The sequence below is a fragment of the Neoarius graeffei genome, chromosome 7 (assembly GCF_027579695.1).
Source record: "Neoarius graeffei isolate fNeoGra1 chromosome 7, fNeoGra1.pri, whole genome shotgun sequence".
In the NCBI taxonomy this organism is placed as follows: domain Eukaryota; kingdom Metazoa; phylum Chordata; class Actinopteri; order Siluriformes; family Ariidae; genus Neoarius; species Neoarius graeffei.
The window spans coordinates 55,901,312-55,927,937 of record NC_083575.1 but is presented as its reverse complement, the minus strand read 5'-3'; the positions used below and the strand labels follow the sequence as shown (position 1 = coordinate 55,927,937).

The 26,626-nt window shown below is 42.2% G+C and overlaps 1 protein-coding gene across 6 annotated transcripts in view; it reads right to left on the bottom strand.

Moving 5' to 3' along the window:
- smap1 (small ArfGAP 1) overlaps positions 1-26,626 on the bottom strand; it is a 275,166-nt gene that overhangs the window by 165,406 nt on the left and 83,134 nt on the right. For 4 of the 6 annotated variants that reach the window (XM_060926022.1, XM_060926023.1, XM_060926024.1 and 1 more), the window contains exons 2-3: positions 11,096-11,229; positions 4,117-4,202 (exon numbers count right to left, since the gene is read on the bottom strand). In XM_060926022.1, the coding sequence (XP_060782005.1) occupies positions 4,117-4,202; positions 11,096-11,229 (220 nt within the window). Of the gene's footprint in view, positions 1-4,116; positions 4,203-11,095; positions 11,230-25,815; positions 25,890-25,921; positions 26,117-26,626 lie in introns of those variants that run through there. The other 2 variants (XM_060926027.1, XM_060926026.1) reach the window with 2 other exon arrangements.

Sequence of the window (26,626 nt, the reverse complement as noted above, 5' to 3'; positions counted from 1 at the left end):
ATACTTCCTATGTTTCATGGACCGTAACGGATTTGCTTATTTAGTAATTTTAATACAGAATTTACTTTGAAATTATAATCAGACACTCCAACGCCCCCCCCCCAAAAAAAAAAGGAAAAAAAAATCGGATCTGCGCAATTCAGCCGTGAAAAAGGCGGCATCCGCCAAAAGGCGCGCTGTTTGCATCCCTGGGAAATAGACCAAACAATACAGGCAAACCAGTAAACAGATAAGCTAAATAAACGATTGAATTACAGTCAATTGAACATCTACAATGCACAGAAAAAAAGATTTGACCAGGAGTAGGCTACTTCTGAATACTTCGAATGATTTTTTGTTTGCCCCTCACATCAGTCAATTAAATATATAAATCAAACCCACCTCCACAGAGTTGTCCAAGTTGGCACATCGCAGGGTAACAAGCTCACGGCATCTTGAGTACCACTGTGCAAAGTTTTCCCCCTCTTGAATTTCGACACACCTGTCAAAGATTTTACGCTTCTGTTCGCTGAATATCCTAACAATCACAAACAGGCTTTGCAGGATTCCCCTCCACAGGCATGTTTCTTCCACAAGTCTTTATCTAAAGTGAAAGGGGCAATTTGGTTGGTTTTCGACATCACGTGACCTTTTCTGTTGGCGGGAGTCTGATTTCGATTTTTTTTTGCATTTTGCATTTTCTTCAAGCGGCGATTCCGAGAACCAACTAATCGAATTGGTGTGGCCTTAATCGGTACTTACATTAGTCATCCCGCCTTTATAGATGAACCCGTCCCGGATGATAAATAAAGTGAGAAGAAAAACAAAATACATTTTAGTTGTTTTGTCAAAACATATAACTTATTATTTATTCATCCATTTTACAATTTCCTGCCTCTTCCCTACCTCTACCTTTTCACTTCTTCAGCTGACATTGTATACATTTCAAGTTCTTATCTTTTTTGATCTGTGCTTCTGTTTTATGACCCACGTTTTCACAAATCAGTGCGAAACCACATTTTACTTGAGATGGCGCTCGTTCCGCCACACGGGATTTCTTTGTGATGTCACGCCGAGGTGTATTCCGTAATTGGAGTCCCGGGCTTTTAGATCAATTTCAATTGAAAATATCGTGAATATAACGTTAATACAATGTGACGGGATATAATAAATACTGGATAATCAAAGAATACATGACAGCGATACGTGTGAGTACAAGATGTTAAGTATGAAACCCCTGAATGTTTAGAAGACGTAACGTTATTGTAATGTACCGTCCCGTTCTGGTTCATACTTTCCGTACCAGGTTATGAGACACACCCAATTGTACAAATTATATCAGAAGGGGTTAAATTTACAAAGCAGTAACGAACCCAACATTTCTGGACAGCAATATGACTGTCAATGTCCTTTAAAACGGCACTTGCATTTTAACCAAGTAAACTATTAGTATATTAACATACAATATTTACACTCTACAGCCAAAAGTTTGTGGACACCTGACCAGCACACCCATGTGCTTCCTGCCCAAACTGTTGCCACAAAGTTGAAAGCACACAACTGTATATTTTGAAGAAAAGAAGAAACTTCTAGGACGTATAGGACGTCTTTGTATGCAGTTACATTACAAAATCTCCCTTCACTGGAATTAAGAGGAAACCCAAACTTGGTCCAGCACGACAAATGACCCTTTACACAAAGTGAGGTCATTCCAGACATGGTTTCTGAAGGCTGGACTGGTAGAACTCAAGAATCCTGCACAGAACCCTGAACTCAACCCCACTGAACACCTTTAGGACGGACTGGAACACTGAGTGCACCCCATCTTCCTCGCCCAACATCACTGTCTGACCTTACTGATGCTCTTGTGGCTGAAAGGGCAGAATTTCCCACAGGTATGCTCTAAAACCTAGCGAAAAGCCTTTCATGAAGAGCGGACGCTATTAAAACAGCACATCACGTAAAACCGTATAAAGTTAAAACCAAGAAAATGGGACACTTTGTTTTACCAGACGAAGATTCACTTGCAGAAAGCTAGAAGGAGCTGGGCAAAGTGATTCCAGATGAGATGTGGTATGGGTATGAGATGTGGAAAACACACCAAACTACGGACACCATCATTAAGATGGAGAGAATTTAGCTGGATGAATCCAATTCATCATTTCATTACACCTAAAATTGAAAGTAAAAACAGATAAATGCTCAACAGCCATGCTGGAGACGACAGAACCACATGGATACAGACCCCACACATTTTCCGGAAACGTACAACTATACAGCCTTGGGGGGGGGACTGAGACAACGAGTGCATATCAGGGTTTTATTCTATCCACATTCACTGGATATGAGCAATCGCGTGCTCTGATCGACTACTCTACTACTAGGATATCAGCTCATATACCGAGAGTAGAGAAAAACAAAATGGCAGCACATGTTGCTGAACCAAGCGAGGACAAGAAAACAAAACCCCAAAATTATAATTAAAAAAAAAAAAAAAAAGGAATTAAAGTATTCAGTGATCAGAACGACTCCCCCCCCAAGAATTATTATAGCAGCATTTTTCACAAATTGCTACCGTCATTTCACCGGTTTGTTTACATTCCAAGCAGAAATGATTATGTCGAATGTTTTGTATAAAGTTTTTATCAAATTTGCAAAAAATAAAAATGCTCAGTTTCTCAAAATCCAGTGAATGGGGAGAGAATAAAACCGTTATTCCACTCAAACTCTTCATACATGGCTTTTCGACGACTCGGCTCATATACAACTCGATTTCGTGGAATAACTTAAACGCAATTCCTAAATCTTTTGTTTTATACCTCGAACATTTGGAAGGAACTGTACACGTAGGAGACCAATATTTGATCAAGATCCTCCTGGCGGCTGGAAAGACGGCTATTACTAAAGGCCTCTGCATGCTCTTGCGACAAGGCTTTCGCAGATAGCTTTTCGCAGACAGTTGTAATTTATCGTTGAGCGGGGAGTAATAGGCGTGCGCGATGTTATTCACCGCCACAACGCAAGGGGGCGCGAAGTCGCGAAATCGCTAGGAGTAGTTGGTGGGTGTGGTTAGTGGAGTGTTTATCCTCCGGTTACTTATAATGACTAGAACTGGAGTCGTATAGATGTACGTACTTCCTCACTTCCTCGATCAACCGCTCTTCGTGCTGCTCCATCTTCGCTCATGTTTTTAAAAATGGCGGTCATGAAAACAAAACAAACCGGGAAAGTAGGGAAGCGGAAGTGTGTGTATCAGTACCAATCAGTACCAGTGTGTACCAATCAGAGCCCTCTTGTCTGCGACGCTGTCTGCGGTGGTCACAATTTTTGGGAGGTGCACCCAGAGCGTCTGCGAAGGGGGGGGCTTTGCAGACGCCATCTGCGAGGACTGCGTTGTCAGCATAAATTGGCCTTAAGAACTGGCTCAAGACTGAAGCACCAAGTTACAAACAATGGCTGTCAATCACTCATCGATGAGATGCTTGTGATGGAAAATCTTACAAGTTGAAAATGAAGAATTTTTTTTAATAAAAGGCTGGAGAAAATGGTTAACAAAGCAAAGAAAAACATGAATATCGAGGCAGTCTGAAAACAACCTAGACTTTCTCCCAACACACAGGCTCGGTTCATTTGATAGTGGGTTTTTTTTTCTCCTTTTTTACTCCTTAATTCTGAGTAAATTTTGCATTGTGTTATATTTAAGGATAAAACTAAACTATAATTTAAAAAATTGACTTGCAGGAGAGTGACTTCAGTCAGTATATGTTAGAAAAAGATATGAACAACGTGCAAATAAGATATGCAGTTTATTCTTTGACATCAAGTAATTTTTTTATAAACTTCTATGAGAAGGAAAATGTAAAACATGGATTGAGATGTACGTTTTGCCTTTGACTATACAGTGAAATTTGTTCCAACACTTGAACAAACCTGAATCTGCTCATAGTATATTTCTAGCTTCAACAGAAACGTTCAAATAATGAAAAATCACAACCATGCTGCTCTCTGGACATATCGGACTGTAGCCAAGCACCCATAGCATATCTTAAAACACACACATTACCTGGGCTTCGGCACCATACAAGATATACATTACATCACATAAACCCACATACTCGAGCGCACACAAAAAGATACTGGTCAGTTTGTGGCCGTCTGAAGTTATCTGGCAGATGGGCTTCGTACAGCTGTCTGGCCTTGGTGTTGCCCATGCTCTGCACACTCTGCACACAGGAGAGAGGAGAGAAGAGATGGAAACGGAGAGATAAAGACAAGACATGCACCATCAAATGTAAGCAATGCACACAGTCTTAATTTTGTGGGTGGCAAATTACCACGGGCTTGATGGAGGAGTTCACGAAGAGCGAGTGAGCAGGGAAGGAGAGAAAAAAAAATTGCACAATTGCTCATCAAGAATTAATCAACCATTAACGTTCCAGTTAGTATTCAGAGAGGAGACGTTCTCTGTGCTGCTCATTTCTACAAAAGGACAATAAATCATTCATGCCGTTTTTAATAACGGCTGTGTACGACACTGGCTTTAAAACACTGGTTCATGACCTTCTGTTAATGAGCCAAAAAAATAATTTTTTTTTCAAAAATACAAAATGAGATTTTTGAGTGTCTGGAGCTCGTTACGGGAACAAATCTATGGAAACCCTGGAAATGTGGTTTTGAATGTTTAAAAAAAATAAATAACTTTGGCACTCAAGCAGTTATGAAGCATGTATCGTATTAGCCTGGGCCCGCCCATCCTAAGCGTGACGCAACACGAGGGCCTGTTGCGAGCTTAGTCTGGCAAGGCAAGCTATCTCCAGCTCTTCCAAGCTCCCGAAAAATCGGGAGCCAATCAACTTTGAGCATCTCCAACGGCCCTGGGTAGAGGCGTGTTTAAGGCAGTGACGTAGTAGAACTGCGACCGGAAGCCATAGGTTGTTTACAGAATCTATGCTGGAAGCGCTTCATTCACTAGAAACATTACGAACATGGAGCAGCGGCAAGCCTTTGACACAGCGGTAGATGCTGTATTGAAAGCATTCAACGGGAAGTTCTCATTGAAAACGGAGCAAAGAGCAGCCCTGGAGGTATTTATCTTCTTCCTGTTACTCAAGCAGTTTCCGTCGCGTCACATACGTCAGAGAAAAGAGTGACGTGATTGGTTTAAGCTTCGTCACAGCCTTTTCTGGCTTCGACCAGTAGCAAACTGAGGCATTTCAGGGAGGCGGGTCAACCACGCCTTTGGGAAACGGTTGGGCTTAATATCTTTGCCAGACCAAATGCTCGCAGAGCTTTGAAGTCGCGTTAGCCAGACTAGTATCTTATGGTACATTCAGAAAATATCTATCCCTCCCGACCACTGTGAATCCCCAACTAGTAATCATCACAAAAATCCACAATTTATTTATTTTTTGCTCAATCAGGACTCTGGGTGTGTGCGTGTGTGTGTCAGAGCACATACTGTCTAGAAGCAGCATCTTCCTGGAAACAACTCCTGAACAACGCTCGTGCTAGAACAGCAGGTAAGAGGATTGAGGCTCCCACAGTGCTTGTGTATTTACACACGAGTCATGGACATTGAGTGACATGTTTGTGTATATCGAACATATTCCAAGCAGCAACATGGAAACAGCTCGTGGAAAGAGAAATAAACAATGCAAGATGGCAGGTGGTCCGCACGCCGATGTTATTTCCTCACTTCTGGCTAGTTTAAAAAGCTACAGTCATCAGCAGAGCACGGCACTGCAAAATACGCAAGCGGCACTCGTGTCGTTTAATAAAATGGATTCAAATGAGCTTTACAGTCCTCTCATTTAACTGCCTCGCATAACGAGACGGCAAGAGGTTTATTAACCTTTTCGAACCTATTTCTGCCAGTAAGCTCAGATCAACTGTGTGGTAATTTTCCGTTTATAGCATCTTCAGGTTTTAACATTTCAACACGAAAAACAGCCAGGAACTGGAGTTTCAGCTTTTCAATGTGTCTATAAGGAGCATCATTTAATAATTAAAAAAATAATTCTTAATTAGATGAAAATACATGTTGGCTACCATTTTACAGTACTAGGTGTAGATTATAATCGTCAGTCTACACTAATATGTTCAACTCCTCCCTATTAACACACAAACCATCAAGCTAAATTAATTAAACTAGAGATGGAGCTTTGTTCAAGGTCCGTCACAAAAAGAGCACAGTGAGCAGATACAAGTCAGTTTCAGTTTTTGTGGCAGGGGAAAATGAGCAGGTGGCAAATTCCTGGTACTTTGATACACGACATTAACTAAACCCAATTCCACTCAACTCAAAATAGAAGAAAACGACAAGAATAAAAAATTTATAATTTTACACACATTCACGAAAGAAACTACACTGTAAAAAATGTCAGTAGAAATAACAGTGAATTTATGTAAAATCATGACATAAAAACAATGAAGCAGTGTGTAATTTACATCAATATACTGTAAAACTCCTAACCAAATACCACTGTTAATTTAACAGTATTATGTTGAATTGATCATATTTTTTTGTAGAATTTACAAATTGTTGTAGTTTAAACACAGACAAACTGTAATACTAAAGCAGAATGTGATAGTTAAAATTACATCACTGCCCTGTTAAAAAAAAAAAAAAAAAAAAGTCAGGAGAGGCTCTCCGGCACATTTCGTAAAACTCTAAATCAAATAAAATATCTGTCTAGTAGACCATTGCTTGTAACCATTTTGGAGCCACAAAAACCAATAATCGAGAACACTCGCAATTCATTCCTAGATGCTTTCAGCGAAACTTTAGGTCTTAACACAAATTAACCGTTATGTATTGATTATTGTACATTGAATACCTGTAAAATTTACATTTCGTTATCATTAATTGTACATGGAATCCCAGTGAAATGTACAAGTTATTCTGTAATGTTGTTTACATTTCACTGTATTTTTAACAGGATTATTCTGGCAACCACAGCTGCCAGTATTTTTCCGTAAAAACAACGGATTTTTTTTTACAGTGTAAGGTTAAAGGTGTTGACTGCCATGTCTATTGCTGTTTGAGTTTCGAGATGTACTGTACACGCTGTGTATGCTACGTGTAAATGTTTTGCTGAGATAAAAAGCGTCCCGCGTTTTACGATCCCGGAGATTGCCGAAGCAAGTGAGCAACAATATCACGTGACCACCATGACCTACTTTTTTGGACCTACTTTTAACCAAAACAAGTCGGCGTGGGCAAATATGGCGGACTCAGCTCTCCCGCCAGCGGAAAAGAAAAAGCCTGCTGAATGATATAGCAAGGTTAGATGGCATGTCATTTTTCTGGACAAAACTAAAATCATTCTCGCTAGCGCGTCGCTATCTTAGCCTTAAAATACATGGGTTTGGAGTTATACACCTAATATTTTGATCTTCCAGAGAAAGAAATAACACAAAAGCAGTCACAGAGAAAAGGTATATTCGTCTTGTTTCACGGATCTATTCGTGAATGTCAACCACAAATTACATACCTGTGACTCAAAAGTCTCCGAGGTCGATATAGAGTCCAGATGTTTTCCACGCATCGCCATCTTTGTGTGACGCAGTTCCATGGTTATGATAATTAGCTAAAGCTCCTTGCATTTGTCCATTTCCATAGGGCCGTACTGTTTACCTCAAGCGGGAAGAAAACGCTCCCAAAATGGAGAAAAGCGACCCTCAGCACATCAATATGATCACATCTCGTCTGCATGATATTGTTCTTGCGAGACATGGGAAAATGCCGTACGTGTGCGCACAAAAATAAATACATTTGGAAATTTCAGATGACTTTGCAGTCAGTACCTTTAACAGAAAGAAATTAAAGCTTTAAGAGCCTGTTGTCGACATAATGTAAATGAAGGCAAATAATGATGGTGAAACTAATCATCAATAAACGTGATACACACTAACTCTTCGTTCAAATCCAGAAAGGACAGTCGCATTAGACTTGAGTTTTAAATGTAATTGTCATTTTTTAAATAATTCAACCCAGAGTAGAAAAAGCTCTGCAAAGACCAGACAATGTCAATATTAAAGTGCCAATCTGAAGCTTCAGTTATACTCCCTTGAGGACGTGCACATGAACAGCTGCAAACACCACGGATGCATAATTATTATTATACCATTTTCTAATCTACTTGGAGGACGCATTCTATGCACGTGCACTAGATCAGCATTTCAGTTCAAGAATTATAGACCAGTTCACACATATCGCCGCGCATGCGCAGGGGTCAAAGGTCGAGGCCTCATCGGAGATGAAAACATGGCGTCAAACAAGCCAAACCTTAGCAAATACGCCTTATGGAAGAAGGCAGAATTGCAGAGGCATATGAGAGAACGGGGATTGCCAACTACCATGGGGGTAGAAGAGGAGTTAAGGGCGCTTGCATATGCCAAAGATATTTTGAAAATCCAGCCTGTACCGTCCAAGGAAGATGAAGAAAAATCGAGGTATGTACCCGGTGATACTGCCACGCCCACTGCAGTTTTTGACAGGTCAACGACTCATAGTTATAGTTCTATATCTGACACAGAGAAATAATACAAGTCGTGCTGCCTACCAGATTACAGTCGTCTGTTTTATTGTATCAGTACTAGTATCACTTACTATACTCAGTCATGTACTTCAGGTACATCTGACCCTCAGCCTGCTGCCTCAACAGCTGACCTTGCTATATCAACTTTGTCCAAACCTGACTCTCCACCGAAAGGCAGGAACAAACCAGCAGCCAAAAAGACCAGGCGAAGAAAGACCCGAAAAACTGGGAAACCAGTGTATGTGTGTGGTGTGTGCCAGAAGTTGTGTAAGGACAGTGAGGACATAACAGAAAATGATGACAATAGAGATCTTGCAGTCACGTGACCGGAAAGTACACAGCCGCCATCTTGTCGGTCAAAAACACCGCTGAATACTGCTGCACTCGTGTACAGAATGGATCAATTTCAACCGACGGACTACACGGCTCATTTTTCTAAGGAACAGATAACTAGATATATGTCTAAAATAAACGATCTACAGATTAGTGACCCTTATGGCTTACCGGACGGAGTTTTCACGACCGGATTTTGAACTGCCAGCGGAATACCCGGACGTGTATAATTACCTCATTAACTTTCCCTCGCTGTTCAGTGGTGAAGCACTGCGTGCTTATAAATCTCTGGACAGTTTTCTTTACAGAAATTCAGGATTTGTCAGCGACTCAGATGTGGCATCTTGTAAACAAGAATCCTCATTGGACGGGTAAGTCACTTAAGTATTGAGTATAGCACTGACCAGCCGATTATAGAATAGAATAAGGTAATTCCAGCTGTAATTCCAAATCGTCCGTTTTGTTTACATGGATCTGGAGTTGGAGAGGTAGAGGCTTGGCAGTGGAGGTTTGAGTGGCTGTTTTCTGAGCTTAGTCAACAGGCCGGCTCTGCCTGCAGCCTCGCTTTTGCTTCCGCTCCCGGCGCCGCCTCCTTCGCTTTGCTGCCGATAACAATCCACGGAGACCCCGCTGGTCTCGCTATCTCGTCCGGAATGTTGTGCATGCGATGGAAATCGCTACAAACCGTCATTTTCTGCTGGAAACCAATGTCCAATAAGTCCATACAGTTGTAGTGGACATTGAAGTCCGGTACAGACGAACACGCAAAAATACACAAAAAAAAACAAAAAACGTGCACAGGTAGGGAGAGCTTGTAGCCGCAGCCGTTGTAGTAGAATTGTATATAGTAGGGGTTTCTAGAAGAAAAGGTAGAAGTAAAAGCAGAAGTAGAACCAGAAGTAGAAGGCGGAAATATGGCGTTTGACCGACAAGATGGCGTCTGTCACAATCTGGATCGGCTGTGACATCACATGCAAGTGCTCCATAGCGTAGGATGTGACCAGTGCTACAAGTGGTATCATTGGGGGGGTGTGGGCTTTGATGTTTGCTGTCTTGATAATGACTGGTTATGTTCAAATTGCTCAGATTGATAAATTGTAATGTTACTGGTGAACTTCTCGCGTGCAGGTCTTTTAATACTTATCAATAGTTCATCAGAACTTCAGTGTTTTTATACCATTTAGTATTACTTCATCATGTATTAAGCTGTACTCGTAGTGTTCGTGTTTTATTTAACCGTGCATTACATGTAGTAAACTGCAGTAAAAATATTACTTGCAAAATTTTTAATTCATTAAAACAAAAATATAATTAATTGATCAACATCTACTCCTGTTAACCAAGAGGTAGTGGGAATATGTGAAATGCATTATTCTTTGCTTAGTATATTTAATAGTAGACAAGGATGTTTCATTTTTGTGTCCATTTACTTTTCATTTTGTGAAATTTAAAAATTAAAATTTCATATAAATTATAAGGCTTCCATCATTTTGGGACTAGTAGTAGTCATTACTGATGTAAGAACTACAAAGTCACAGAAACTTGTCAGATTTTTATTACAACCAACATTTTACATTTTAAGGCACATAAAAATCAAGATAATACTGTTGTATACAGACAATGATTATCGGCGAGAGTGAAAATCAAGGCGGGTCCATGAACATGAATCTGACAGCTGACAAGGTCGGGATATAAACGAACTTTTGCGTTAAACTGTGTGCTTGGATTCACATAATTTTTTCTGTACACACTCACTTAAATGTACACTACAGTCTTCTCGCGTCCACTGTTCAAGCAGTCGACGTCCATTGTGGCAATCGACAACACGACAGTGTCCCCACAGCGAGCCTGTAGCCTCCGCCATTGTTGACGTGCTCTGCTTCCGCTCGTTTATGAGGCCTTAACCTTTGACCTTTCCCACAACTCTTTGCGTGTTGCCGTGTTTGTGAACTCGTCTATAGATTTCCCTTCACGAATTGCTGCACGTCTGATTATCGTTACATTGTTTTTAAAGACAATTTATACAGATACGGGTCGTGACGGACCTCTAGCGCACGTACAGGTACACCCTTACTGTAGTGTAACGGTCACAAAAAAATTAGAGACTACGCCCAAGTCCACAGACAGCCTCGTTTACATGGTCCGATAATGAAATTTATCGGTACACGGACCCTAACCTATTCGCAGATGTGGAAATTACAACACTGGCCTGAGCATTACCGATTAAGAGCATGGGACAGTACCTGGATTTGCTCGGGAGTCCATTGGTCGAGGTTGACTGATTTGACGCGGGATATGTGCACGCCCAGGTTCCGGTGGATTCCAGCACACCTGATACAGATAAACACACCCAGGTTCCAGGAAGCCCATCGAGGTCCTGCATGAAGAAAAGAAAAACATCTCTTAGACTGCAGATCACTTCCTAACCCTCTGTGTACCGTCTTTCCACCGTTTCATGTTTGCACGTGGAATGTAATGAGAACATACAGCCAATATATCACGAGCAGTGTTTGTCGGAAAGCTGCTGCTGCTGAGAGAGAGAGCCTCGCACACAACCACTGTATCCACAGGAGACCAACCTTGAAATACACCTTCCTTAAGCTACAGGTTATAACGGTGTAGTTCAGCAAACACTACACCGCATTAGAGCCATAACACGATCCACTGAACCACGAAAGAAATTTGGTTCTGCAATGGAGTACGTTTATTTTTGACAAAACAGAGCTGACTGGAGGAGCCTCAGTGATAACAGTAATGGCTGCGTTATCATATTGGAGTGGAGAAGTGCTTGAATAACCATTATTTCTGGAACAAAGCAAAACAAAATAAAAAAAACCCCACCCTGTACCATTTGAATGAAAGCATCACAAAACAAGAATGCCATCAATGCACTAAAATAACAGATGGAATCCAGTATTTGAAAAGGAATGTCCAAAAAATTTATTTGCACAAATTAAAACTAAATATTTTACATCAAATAAGCCATTAACAACGACGGACTTCGCCTTTAACTTCGTTGAGGGATTTCCGAGGCTCGCCCAATAGCGTGCATAAATCGCGTGTGCCTATTGGCCGTTTGGTATCTGAGCTGGGTGTCCCAGCCAACAGCTTCGCTGCTCTCATACAGAGACCGGTATTTACGTTGCCGTGCTAAAGTGAACAAAAATGGTGACTGGATCCGCATTTAAACGCGCCAAATGATCAGCGCCTGTACTGACAGTAAATGCATTATCAAGAGTGAATCAATTTCCTGATGAACTACTGTATATGAACACAATGGTATTTTATTTTGCAAATACTGTCAACATTTGATAGATTATGTGCGCCTCGACGCAATAAAAGACCACTTGAAAAGTCAGAAACACCAATGATCCAAAGAATCCAAGTTCAAGACCAGGCCTAGCACCAGCAGTGGTACGGATGCCGGCGATGGGCCAAGACAGGCGACGCTTAAAACATCGGATGTTCACGGAACTGAATTGAAAAGACCTACGGGAACAATTTGTGCTTGATTTTGTAAAAATGTGCACAGTTGCAGATATTCCTCTGCAGAAGACCGGTAAGCAGAAACCATTTATTGTGAAACACTAAACAAATTTAAGAATTTAGCATTTATTAAACACTTATAAACAAAGAAATATACTTGTAAGTTACCGAAGTGTATTTATTTGTTTTATATCTACCACACACACTGTTTTAAAGCAGTCCTAAGTCTTTAAAATGTGTGCGTCATGCAGGAAAACCTGAAACCGGTGTTGAAATGGAATTTATAAAAACTGAAATGGAAAGATCCTGAATTACGAAGCGGAAACCCATCGTCTCGACACTAAAACCATCTGTGAACTCGCATCCAATATGATCAGAATGCAAAAGTATTTTTTGTTTGTGCTGGGTTTGCGTTGGTCTTCAATTTTCAATTCTATTTATTTAAAAAAAAATACAGAAATCACCATGCAGCAGGGTCCCAATACAAATGTTTAAGAAATCTACCCTGAAAGAATAAAATAGCTGAATATTGTTTTTGACAGACAATCAGTACCAACAAATCAGACTTTTGTACAACTATATTTTTCCTAATTCTGGGCTGGTGCAGGCGGCACGGTGGTGTAGTGGTTAGCGCTGTCGCCTCACAGCAAGAAGGTCCGGGTTCGAGCCCCGGGGCCGGCGAGGGCCTTTCTGTGTGGAGTTTGCATGTTCTCCCCGTGTCCGCGTGGGTTTCCTCCGGGTGCTCCGGTTTCCCCCACAGTCCAAAGACATGCAGGTTAGGTTAACTGGTGACTCTAAATTGACAGTAGGTGCGAATGTGAGTGTGAATGGTTGTCTGTGTCTATGTGTCAGCCCTGTGATGACCTGGCGACTTGTCCAGGGTGTACCCCGCCTTTCGTCCGTAGTCAGCTGGGATAGCTCCAGCTTGCCTGCGACCCTGTAGAACAGGATAAAGCGGCTACAGATAATGAGATGAGATGGGCTGGTGCAGATCTGGTTCAACTTGTGAAAGAAAGAGAAAGCACAGCTTTATTCATCACACACTTGAAGTTTCCTCTCTGCATTTAACCCATCTGAAGCAGTGAAAACACACATGAGCAATGAGCACACCCAGAGCAGTGGGCAGCCATGCTAATAGCGCCCGGGGAGCAGTTGGGAGTTAGGTGCCTCGCTCAAGGGCACCTCAGCCCAAGGCCGTCCCATATTAACCTAACCGCATGTCTTTGGACTGTGGGGGAAACCGGAGCACACCCATGCAGACACGGGAGAACATGCAAACTCCACACAGAAAGACCCTTGCCAGCCGCTGGGTTTGAACCCAGAACCTTCTTGCTGTGAGGCGACCGTGCCGCCCTGTCCAAGAATCAGGCTACAGAGCCACGTCATTTGCCCCCACTTTCCCAGCCGCGAGCCCAGCTACCAGTGCTCCAAAACACCACTAAGCAGCTCTACCAAGCACGACGACAATGGAGGACTACAATGTCGCTCTCCTCTTCTTTGGACTAATCAAACTAAACACCACACTGGCTCTCGATTTTTAAAAATGGAGGTCACAAAGTTTTAGTTGGGCTTGTTGCTCACAATAATCGATAACTCTAGCCCCATCCCCTGACGCAAGCGGTTCTTGGTTCAAGACTAGCCAAGAGTTGGCACAAGACTAGCCAAGAGTTGGCACCTCTCTGGAACCAGTTTTCCTGGCTGAGAGTCGGTCCTTTTACTGCCAAACACAAAGAACTGGCTCGAGATTAGGCACCAGCTCCGAGCTGGCCTTGGAACAGCCTTGATGGAAAAGGCCTAAGAGTGACAACTTTGGTCTGTACCTGAATGTGATTAGCGTGTTCTCAACTGCCTAAACAAACCACACCAAAAAGGAAATGCAACAGGGTTTGAATACATGTGGAACTCTTGGTAATGAAGCTGCTGCTAATGATTTTTACCCCATTTGGTCTTGCCAATTCCCACTCACGAGCTAAGCCTTTCCTATCATACAACAAGTCCCAACCCAGGTAGGGAAAGCATTAGACATACAGTGGTGCTTGAAAGTTTGTGAACCCTTTAGAATTCTCTACATTTCTGCATAAATATGAACTAAAACATCATCAGATCTTCACACAAGTCCTAAAAGTAGATAAAGAGAACCCAATTAAACAAATGAGAAAAATATTATACTTGGTCATTTATTTATTGAGGAAAACGATCCAATATTACATATCCGTGAGTGGCAAAAGTATGTGAACCTCTAGGATTAGCAGTTAATTTGAAGGTGAAATTAGAGTCAGGTGTTTTCAATCAATGGGATGACAATCAGGTGTGAGTGGGCGTCCTGTTTTATTTAAAGAACAGGGATCTATCAAAGTCTGATCTTCACAACACATGTTTGTGGAAGTATATCATGGCACGAACAAAGGAGATTTCTGAAGACCTCAGAAAAAGCGTTGTTGATGCTCATCAGGCTGGAAAAGGTTACAAAACCATCTCTAAAGAGTTTGGACTCCACCAATCCACAGTCAGACAGATTGTGTACAAATGGAGGAAATTCAAGACCATTGTTGCCCTCCCCAGGAGTGGTCGACCAACAAAGATCACTCCAAGAGCAAGGCGTGTAATAGTCGGTGAGGTCACAAAGGACCCCAGGGTAACTTCTAAGCAACTGAAGGCCTCTCTCACATTGGCTAATGTTAATGTTCATGAGTCCACCATCAGGAGAACACTGAACAACAATGGTGTGCATGGCAGGGTTGCAAGGAGAAAGCCACTGCTCTCAAAAAAGAACATTGCTGCTTGTCTGCAGTTTGCTAAAGATCACGTGGACAAGCCAGAAGGCTATTGGAAAAATGTTTTGTGGACGGAAGAGACCAAAATAGAACTTTTTGGTTTAAATGAGAAGTGTTATCTTTGGAGAAAGGAAAGCACTGCATTCCAGCACAAGAACCTTATCCCATCTGTGAAACATGGTGGTGGTAGTATCATGGTTTGGGCCTGTTGTGCTGCATCTGGGCCAGGACGGCTTGCCATCGTTGATGGAACAATGAATTATACCAGTGAATTCTAAAGGAAAATATCAGGACACCTGTCCATGAACTGAATCTCAAGAGAAAGTGGGTCATGCAGCAAGACAACAACCCTTTTACTTCACAGTGGCACATATGAATTATAAATCAATGCCTAAAACATTCTTCCGTCATAAGACACAGCGGTAAAAGATTTCATGATGCATGTGACTCGTCCAAGGGCATTGAAGGGGTTAACTGCTAAGCGAGGAGAGTATGACATTCTTCCCAGCCAGAGAGTCAAAAGTGTGACTCAAACTTCTTTTCAAGGTGCTTGGCGCTGGCCATAATGCCCACTTGACAACAGGCACCGTTCTTCCTCCTTCCTATGTCCCTGGCACTGTTACCACTCAGCCTCCTGGCAGACTCGCTCACAGTATCCACACATGCATACACCAAGTCTCATCAGCATAAATCAACAGTGCAGTAAGGGTTCTATATATTTATTTGCATGCTCATAACTCACGCATGCATGATTACACAGGATATTAATTCTCCACCCGTTGAACAAAAGAGGAGTACATGGAGCGACCAGCCCAATAAGACTCCCGATGCAGAGTAAACTCGGGTGGAGACGCAGTAATGAGCCAACAGTCTCTTATCTCTCCCCCACCCTGACTATTATCCAGCTCAATGCACACGTTCCCGCTGCCACCCACCCATATTTATTAATCCAATAAAGGGCTAGGAGATTGCGTCTCACCCCTGAGCAGCAGCCACTACGTAACTCACCCACCATTAAATGTGTTTCATTAGTCACAGAGCAGAGTGGGAACTGCAGGGTGGCAAACTCAAAGCCACCACATACTTGTGAGCTACGACATGCACATTTCTGGCCAGGTTTTATGGTTTCAAAGTGGCCTGGATGGCTAATTGTAAATTCTAATTGGGCTTTTTACAATCTGAGGAATCCATGCAACACTGAAGTCAGGGCTGTACATAAACCTAACGAGTTATTAGCTGTAAATAAGCTCATTATAAAATTTTAAAAAAAAAAGTTTGCACACTAAAACGTGCACGTGCTCAGGTGTTGAATAGTCTCAGAGATACATGTATGTTATTTCCCAGCTGGGAGGTCCGTATGGTGAAATACCGTGACCGAGGTCTCGAAAGTACTGAGCGAGGCCCTCTGAGCCGAGGTCAGTATTCAAGGCCGAGGTCAGGGTATTTCATCATACGGACCGACCTTAAGCTGGTAAATAACAGAATTTGGTAAAGAAAAAAAAAATTAATAGAAAACAAGAGCACCTGAAAGGGAAAACCAAGCTGAGCCGCCATTTTGAATCCTCATTCACGGCTGTAATGCAAATGGCTTCCTCCTCGGTATACAAGTGCACTTCCATGGCGGGGGGGGGGGGGGGGGGGGGGGGGGGGGGGGGCCAAAAAAAAAAAAAGCTACATTTCGCCGCCTATGTAGTCCCCTATTTATACACAATTGAGTCATTCAGGATTCAGCCATGTTTTTGCTCGACGTTAGCAACAGTTAGAGGTTTTTAGCTTTCTCCTGAAATGTTTTTTTTTATTTCTTCTTCCTCAGGGTAGTAAAACTCGCTTTCGTTGTGAACACTGTTATTGCTATCCATGCTGTAAAATTAATCCTATTCTCCTGAGAAATGCTGGCAAAAATTTATAAGATTTTTGATTATCTTATAAAAAGATAAAACGTTGACAAAAAAAAGAAAAATGCTACCATGTTTGTTGTTGTGAACGAGCAAGTCGCCAGAGGTCCATAACCGGGGCCCGTAACTGGGGTCCGTATTGTAGGATATGGACCCGCTCGCCAGCCAGTCAGAGTGCAGGATTTGATGGAAACTGCACCACAAAATAAATAAATATGTATTATTTACCAGCTGGGAGGTCCGTGTCATGAAATACCATGACCGAGGTCTTGAAAATACTGACTGAGGCCTCTGGGCCGAGATCACGGTATTTCACGATACGGACCGACCTTAAGCTGGTAAATAATATATTTATTTTTTTCTTTACCAAATTCTAACAGAAAATGAGAGCGCCCGAAAGGGAAACCATATTTAGAACAAACCTGCTACTAGCTCATCAAAAACATGTTTGACAAGCTACATCAGCTCGGCATTTTCCATTTAGGTTTCGACAGAACTTTCCAAAGACATTGAGGTCGTAGGTCATCTTTGTTGTATTTTCTGCCCTTTGCTCCTCAATAAACTGCTGGATTTGCTTGGCATTAGCAACAGTTACAAGTTTTTGGCTTTCTCCTGAAATGTTTTCTTTTATTTCGTCTTCATCAGGGTAGTAAAACTCGCTTTCGCTGTGAACACTGTCGTTATCACTATCCATGCTGTAAAATTAATGCTATTATACTGAGAAATGAGAAAATAAATGTTGACAAAAAATTGCTACCATGTTGTTTTTTGTTGTTGTGAACGAGCGAGTCGCCAAAAGTTCCGTAACCGGGGTCCGTACCGTAGGATTCCAGACCGCTCATGAGCCAGAGCGCACGATTTGATGGAAACTGGACCACGAAAAAAATAATTTTAATTCTTCTACCACAGAGTAGGTCCTGATAAACATGTTTCATTTTCCTAATTTAAATCTCTGTTCACGATTATGGACAAGGGAAGCTAAGCTGCATCATAGAAAGAGGTTTTGTTGCTCTGTTTTGAAGACCCACCACAAGTTACTATTCTTTGTGTTGGCTACAAAATGGGCTAAAAGAAAACGCATACGAGATACAAACAATTTGTCAATCTTAAAGCTGCATATATTATGCTTTCCTAAAGACATTAAAAAATAATCCAACTTGACAGCTAACTCCATGATTGGAATCTACTGGCGATTCCATCGACTATCACCAATCGTCCTAAGCCCATCTTGAAGAAAGCTGGGGTTCAGAGAGTAGGGCTTAGCTATTGTACAGTGCCCCTGGATCAGTGGAGGGTAGGGTTTTTGTAGAATAATACCTGACTTTATTGGGTGGTTACAGATGGTCCTCTCTGCAGAATCAAGAGTCCTAGAGGTGGAACTGGATCTGATCCATTTCTTCCTACAAGCGTCACCCCCAACCCGAACGCACACAAAGCTATCCAAGACGAAACAATTACTGGACGACATGGCAGCATGTACCTCCATTGTGGGGTTCTGAAGCCTTTTTGGTTAAATTGAAAGTCGGCATCTTACCCAAAAAAAAAAAAAAAAAAAAAAGGCCAACCCCATGTCTGAAATCACTCCCTACATAGTAGGGATGCCATTTTGTAGTGCTGTCTGAAACCTTAGTGAGGATTATTTACACCCTATATAGTGCACTCGAAGTATCCCACACTGCATCATGAAAAGCAGTGTACAACGATGGTCACTAACCAAAGCAATATATCCCATCATGCATTGTGGTCATGCTGAAAGAAATCATAGTCTCAAATTTGATTTAATAAAAGGCAGCAGCAAAAAAAAAAAAAAAAAGTATTCAGCCTTGATTTAAAAAAAAAAAAAAAAAACCTGAAAGACGCAGGTACTTTGTATTTATTAAATGTGGGAAATACACTCAGTATGATATGTATTTATCACAAAAATACACGCATGTATTTATTATTTGGAAAACCCACCAGCCAAGTGATCTGGCACGTTTTAATTGCGTGACGGACTAGTGCCCAAAAGCGTTTTTTTCATTTTACCAATGAGCTCATGATGTAGTCCTCTATATTAGTAATTCCCTATATAGGGAGTAGTGAACGAGTGAGCGATTTCAGACATGGGGCCAGAGTTTGCACAGTCGAGACCTTGGAGCCAGAGAGTGTGTGTGTGCAGGAGATACGGCCTGTTGGACAGCGAAGCCACCTCTCACCCACCCATATTGGTGACACTCTACTTGTTCATCTCTGCAGCACGCATGCTATGAGATATTACCTGAAATGCAACTTAAGATGGGAAATCAGCCAAGTACAGCATTACTTTAAATAAATAAATGAATAAATAGAAAGGCATAATGGTTAGAGAAGCAGTTTTGGACCAACCAAAAGGTTGCAGGTTCAATTCTCTGGACCATTAAGGCCAATTTATGCTGACAACGCAGTCCTCGCAGATGGCATCGCAGATGGTGTCTGCGTAACCCCCCCCCTTCGCAGACACTCTGCGCGCACCTCCCAAAAATTGTGACCACCGCAGAAACCTCGCAGACAAGAGGGCTCTGATTGGTCCACTCTACATCCGCTGTACACGCACTTCCGCTTCCCTACTTTCCTGGTTTGGTTTGTTTTCACAACCGCCATTTTTAAAAACACGAGCGAAGATGGAGCAGCACAAAGAGCGGTTGATCGAGGAAGTACGTACATCTATACGACTCCAGTTCTAGTCATTAAAAGTAACCGGAGGATAAACACTCCACTAACCACACCCACCAACTACTCCTAGTGATTTCGCGACTTCGCGCCCCCTTGCGTTGTGGCGGTGAATAACATCGCGCACGCCTATTACTCCCCGCTCAACGATAAATTACAACTGTCTGCGAAAAGCTATCTGCGAAAGCCTTGTCGCAAGAGCATGCAGAGGCCCTTAGGGATGGTTGAAGTATCCTTGAGCAAGGCAACTAACCCCCAAGTGCTCCCCAGGCTGCTCTGGGTAGGTTGTATGTCAGTCACTCTGGATAAGAGCGTCTGTTAAATGCCATTAAATGTAACGTCCAATGTAGCTTTATAATTTTTGCAAATATATTGTGTTTACCATTGAGAGGAAAAGATTTTAGAGCTTCGAGTCATGACTGACTGAGCTACCATTTGCAAGCTTGAGGACATTAGCTAATCCATCATTTTAATCAAAATGATCAAAGTATAGCTTGAGCTAAATGTACCAACTTAAAATGTACTGGGACAGCAGTCAATATTTACACGCAACACAAACCATAATTTAAAAAAAAAAAAAAAAAGGGGGGGGGAGAAAAATCGCTCTCCATTTTTTTTTTTTTTTAATCTCGCTCACACACCTGCAATAACTTACCATTCTGAATGGAGACGTGTACTCTTACACTCTGTTCATTCTGTCGGTGGGGTTTGTTTTCAAAAGGAGCGACTGGATAAACTTGCCAAGATGCTTCGAGTGTTACCCAACGTCTCTCGCACACAAATTATGAAATGCAACTAGTGTTAGCTGCTTTGGTTTGTGCCATCATTTCATTCACTCATGTTGGTTTGCTAGTTATACTGTCAGTACAGCAAGCTAGCTTAGACGTCAAAATAATCATCATCCCGGGGTGGACCCTCACAGCTCTCTCCCTGCTGAGGGTGCGTTAGAACAGATCACAAGAGAACATCGCTTTGCTACGACTCGGTCAAAAATATCAGGTGTGTTTTTGAAAGTGCTTGCATGTACATAATGATCAACTGTAATGTCCAAAACTTTCAGTCACCTCATCAACCACACATATTTAACACAGTTCTCAGAATGAGCGATACTGGAGGCGACATGAAAGGTCAACTGAACTCGTAAACATGACAAAATGGGTTAAAAATTACAGTGCAGTCAGCCACTCGAGGGCTGACATTCAACTTTTCACCCCCAGTACAATGTCTATCCATATACAGGCACTGAATTAAACACACTCATCCAGCCTGAAACACTCCAACAAACTGAAACAATTTCCTTGGCGCACATCACCACAAAAAACAGCCCCGTAATAAAAAAAGTCTTGACTTTTTTTTTTAATGTCTTCATAAAGATAGTTGCGAGTCTTGGACCGCCACCCTGGAGGTCAATGTGAAGAAAATCCTTCTTTACTTTCTGTAATACAAGGCAACCTAGATCTTTCGTCGTTCCTGTTTCGGCCCTTGTGTCCGCTCGTCTTGCTCCCTTTTTCGTTTTCAGACTTTTGGAGGAGCTGGGTGAGCCGAGAGCAGCGGAGTGGAGGAGAGCAGAGGCTCAAAGCGAAGACGAGCTTAACTAACCCTGTCCCATTTGCGACGGCCTCTCTGCACGTCTGCATGGACCAAAGCCAGTCTCAATTATCCGGTGAGGAGACTGCCGTTTTCAGACAGGACACGTGCGCACATGCTTTCTCACTGGGTTTTTTTGTTCTTACTATCTTCGTCTGCACAGCTGGTTGCAGGAGATCCGCAGAGACAGGGGTCAATGCTGCAATCGCTCTGCACTCGCAAGGACTGGAACGACATGGCAACAAATTATAGAACACTACCATGCCTGCATACAGTACATCTTATGGAGCTGGAGCTTGCACAAAACCACACCCCTTTAACACCCCCCCCCCCCCCACACACACACACCTAGAGAGACAGAAATGAAAAGAAAAGCAGGTACATTTAATCATTTTGGAAAGACTAAGCTCTGCTACACTGAGGTATTAAGAAAGCCCACAAGGCTGTAATGAACATCTGGAGAGGGAGATAACATTATGACATTTGGGAGAGTCTGCAGTACCTGGATTACACTCAAGTCCCTCAGCTGGGTGGTGCTACCTTAAAATGCAATTAAAAAGCAACCTAAATGAATTCTTCACTGTTTTTAAATTGAGCTCAACTGCACTGACATGGTCCACAGCACGCTCTCCCTCTCTCTCTCTCTCTCTCTCTCTCTGTGTGTGTGTAGGAGATTCACAACTGTGTTACACCACTCTGGCCCATTTGCACACTTAATTCTGACGCCAGAAGCTAGTATTCCTGCTTGCAGTGGGACATTTTAACTAATTAAAGTATTCTCCATTGTTATGAACAAATAAAATACATTGGTTTATTGTGCACATTTTAAGTAAGCGAAACATGGAGCAGTCTTTATTCTGAAAAACTAACAACAGAGATGCTGGAGGAAGCTTTTCTTTGTCTAAAAGCACAGTGCTGATGCGCTTTATTATAGTACCAGAAGCACGGCAAAGTCTTGCCTGCTTAGAAGCAAGCAAACAATTTCACATTGCATTAAGACAAAAGACCGGGGGCGTTACGGCTCAGGTGGCTAAGGCGCCATACCATAAATCCGGGGACCCGGGTTCGATTCCGACCCGAGGTCATTTCCTGATCCCTCCCCGTCTCTCCCGCTCATTTCCTGTCCTGTCTCTACACTGTCCTATCCAATAAAGGTGAAAAAAAGCCCCAAAAAAATCTTTAAAAAAAAAAAAAAAAAGACAAAAAGATCAAAGTTCACATTATTTAAAAAAAAAACCTGGGGAGAAGACCTCTTTAGGGTGGATGTTAAAATGCTATGGGCACAGGATCACCTTTACTTTGAGATTTGAAAATGCCAAAGTTTGTCAAAAATTTATCATAGGTCAAAATTTAAAAATTCACGCCTGGGGGAGAAGCCCTCCACACAGCGAATATGTATATGCAGTATGGGCACAGGATCACCTTTACTTTTGGAGATATTTGAAAATGTCAGTTTTTTTTTAAACAGACGGACATCCAGAAAAGTGACCGATATGTCTCGCAAAACTGCTACGCAGGCAAGACAAAAAATAAATAAATGGTATTTTTCAGCACTACTCGCTTCAATGTGTTAAAAACATAAATAAAAGTCCACACAGACAACGAGACACTTCCTTATTTCCATTTTCAGCTCCACGAAGCCTTATTCTCTCTCAGGTTCACCCTCTCACTACAACACACAAAAGCACACACAGTACACACATGCAGACACTCACTCATTAATGGCTCATTCTCCATCACCTCTCTCCTAGCAGAGTCAAAACACACACACACACACACACACACACACACACACACACACACACACACACACACACACAGAGTACAGAATATGCAAATAAAAGGCATGTAACGATTCACCTAATTCATGATTCTGTTCAATTCACAATATTGGGTTCACAATTCAAAATGTCCCATCATATTTTTTGAATGAAGAAAGTGTTATTACCGAAGAATGGAACATTTATTTTCCTGTTTTTCCTTATTTTCCTGTATTTATTTTCCTGTTCTACAGGGTCGCAGGCAAGCTGGAGCCTATCCCAGCTGACTACGGGCGAAAGGCGGGGTACACCCTGGACAAGTCACCAGGTCATCACAGGGCTGACACATAGACACAGACAACCATTCACACTCACATTCACACCTACGGTCAATTTAGAGTCACCAGTTAACCTAACCTGCATGTCTTTGGACTGTGGGGGAAACCGGAGCACCCGGAGGAAACCCACGCGGACACGGGGAGAACATGCAAACTCCACACAGAAAGGCCCTCGCCGGCCCCGGGGCTCGAACCCGGACCTTCTTGCTGTGAGGCGACAGCGCTAACCACTACACCACCGTGCCGCCCCAGCTTAAACATTCCTTTTGTTAAATTTAAAAAAAAAAAAACCACACCCACGCAGACAAGCTTGCGTTTCATTTTCTCAATAACCAACAATTTACAAACATTTATAAAAGGTTGGAGAAGAGTATAGTAGCCTATTGAATAAAATAATCCTTTTATTAAAAGTGAAAATGTTAAGAACATAGTCCTTTTCTTCATAAAAGTTTATGAAGATTTGTGAAGGCTATAGTTAGGCTTAAACATAAACACGACCTCCATTTGCTTCTTTTCTCTTCTGCCTTCAGCAGTCTGGAAAAAGACAGCTCCGATTTCTTGAATCCATTGGTTCCATTGACTGCTTAAAAAAAAAACGATTTGTACAGTCCATCGCACAACACATTTTAGATGTTCTTTGTGCATTTTCGTGGCATTTGAACCGTGTTCCTTCCGCCTACGGTGACGTTACGAACATTCCAGATACCAGTGACCTATTCTGCCTGATCCATCCATCCTCATGCCCTACTTCCGGTTGGCGTTCATCACCTCGCTCCTGCAGAGGATGGCCTTCGATGGACAGCCTGAAGATGACTTTAGAAGCCATGAAGACTGCTTTGGACTGCAATTCATGCAAACAGATGTGTTAGGATGGCACAGAACTACAGTTGCCATGATAACTTTAAAACTCCAAACTTCCACAAACAATCTTCGACTCAAGTCTCCATCAGTGAACAGCTGATAACTTCATCACGATAGACTTCATGTTAAAGCTATAATGAATATCCTGGCTACATGATTACACCGTTTTGGCTATGGAGCACAATTACAGAAAGTTATTAAAAAAATTTTTTATTTATTTATATATATATATATATATATATATATATATATATATATATACACACACACACACACACACTATCCGGTGTCAGCCAGATGAGGATGGGTTCCCTTTTGAGTCTGGTTCCTCTCAGTTTCTTCCTCGTGTCCTCTTGGGGAGCTTTTCCTTGCCACAGTCAGTCATCCGTGGCTTCCTCATTTGGGAACAATTTTACAAATTCATATCTGGAATTTACACATTTCTGTAAAGCTGCTTTGTGACCATCTCCATTGTTAAAAATGCGATACAGATAAAATTGAACTGACCTGAATTCCCTCTTTCACGTTATTGCGCCCTCTGCTGTTTAAGCACAATTACGGCAAGGAAAGACAGATTACCCAGCCTGATGAGAAGAACTTTATCACACATACACTTGTGAAGTTCCTCTCTGCATTCAACCCATCTGAAGCTGTGAATGAACACACAAACAAATATGCGCGCGCACACGTGAGCAATGAGCGCACACACATACCCAGAGCAGTGGCCAGCTATGCTAACAGCATCTCAGCCCATGGCTGCCCCATGTAAACCTAACCTGCATGTCTTTGGACTGTGGGGGAAACCGGAACACGTGGAGGAAACCCACACAGACATAGGGAGAACATGTAAACCCCACACAGAAAGGCCCCCATTGGCCGCTGGCCTTGAACCCAGAACCTTCTTGCTGTAAGGTAACAGTGCTAACCACTACACCACCTGAGAATCATGGTTCATGTTTTATTTCCGTGAATCCAATCATAAATTTGTACCATGATTTGTACAAATTTGTACCAATTTGGACCATTCAAGAGTTTCAAGGTCGAGGCTGTCATTTCAACCATATACAGCTGGTACACTGCACAGCTGAAACAAAACGTTTCTCCGGGACCAAATAAATATTCACATGTCCACATACCTCTCTTATAACTGCCGTAAACAAATATTCAGCCAGCTGACTACTGCCTACACAAGCTCAACACACACACCTCTGTTTTTACATGTTCAAAAATGGGATGCCCGCATCGTTTTGTCTACGGCACCCCAAGGCTACCAGAATACATTTGTCAAAATAAACACAGTTGCCTTATCTACGCCATCGCTCAAATTTCTAAAGCCATAGTACTCATAGGGACGGCAGCTCCTTTTTCTTCGCTCCAGCCCTACACCCTGCAGCAAGGGAGCAATGTACATAAAGGGAGAGAGACCGAAAAAAGAAAGAAAGAAAGAAAGAAAGAAAGAAAGAAAGAAAGAAAGAAAGAAAGATCATCCATCATAAAAAAAAAGTCTCAAAAGAGGCAGAGTGAGGGTTGGAAACTGAACAGGACAGAACGACAGATGAAAATATTGAGAAGACCTCGGTAAAGTTGGGTTGAATGGAATGGTGTCGAGTGTCCCATCTTCCCCCCCAAGATTCTACTGGACTGTTCAAAGTCCACTGGAAGGCTGCCGGTCCAACTTACTGTTTCCCCTCATCAACTGACGCAAGAGTAAAACTGATTAGGAACTCCTAATCACGGCGCAGCAGAACAGCACGTCTCCGTTCCTCTCCCTCCACTTTTCTTGCTCACACCATATGCACATGTAAATGTGAAACTCGCAAACAAGCTCAGTTCATCAATAATTCATAGAGATCGAGTTTAAGCTGATTACACTATGCATAATCATGCAATCACCCCACAACAAAAGGAGGAAGGGGGGAAAAAAAAAGGATAGATATTAAAAACAAGCGTTCACAAAAGAATTTGTGCCTGTCGAAGCATGTTGGAGATCCGAGTCTAGCCCTGAGGTAACGCGTTATGAGAATGGAGGTGTGCATGTGTGTAAAACGTGTTATGAGAATGTAGGAGGTGAAAATGAATGTTTGAGGAACTCCCCCCCCCCCCCCCCCCTTTTTTTTGCATGTTTCGGACTGGTTTTCTGTGCGAGAGAATTAATGAGTACCTCAGACTAAATTCGACAAGCTGAACTAAACAGAACATGAGAGAATTGGCTTATGATAAATGACTAATAATCGAGGCTAATAGGAATCTCCAGTAGTTTTCATTGATTGGCAATGGACGATACGGTTGTTCACGCGAAGAGGAAGGTCTGTTTCAAGATTTTATCAAGTCATCGGCCAGCATTTCAGAGATTATCCAACCGGCCAATCACGTGGCAGCAGCGCA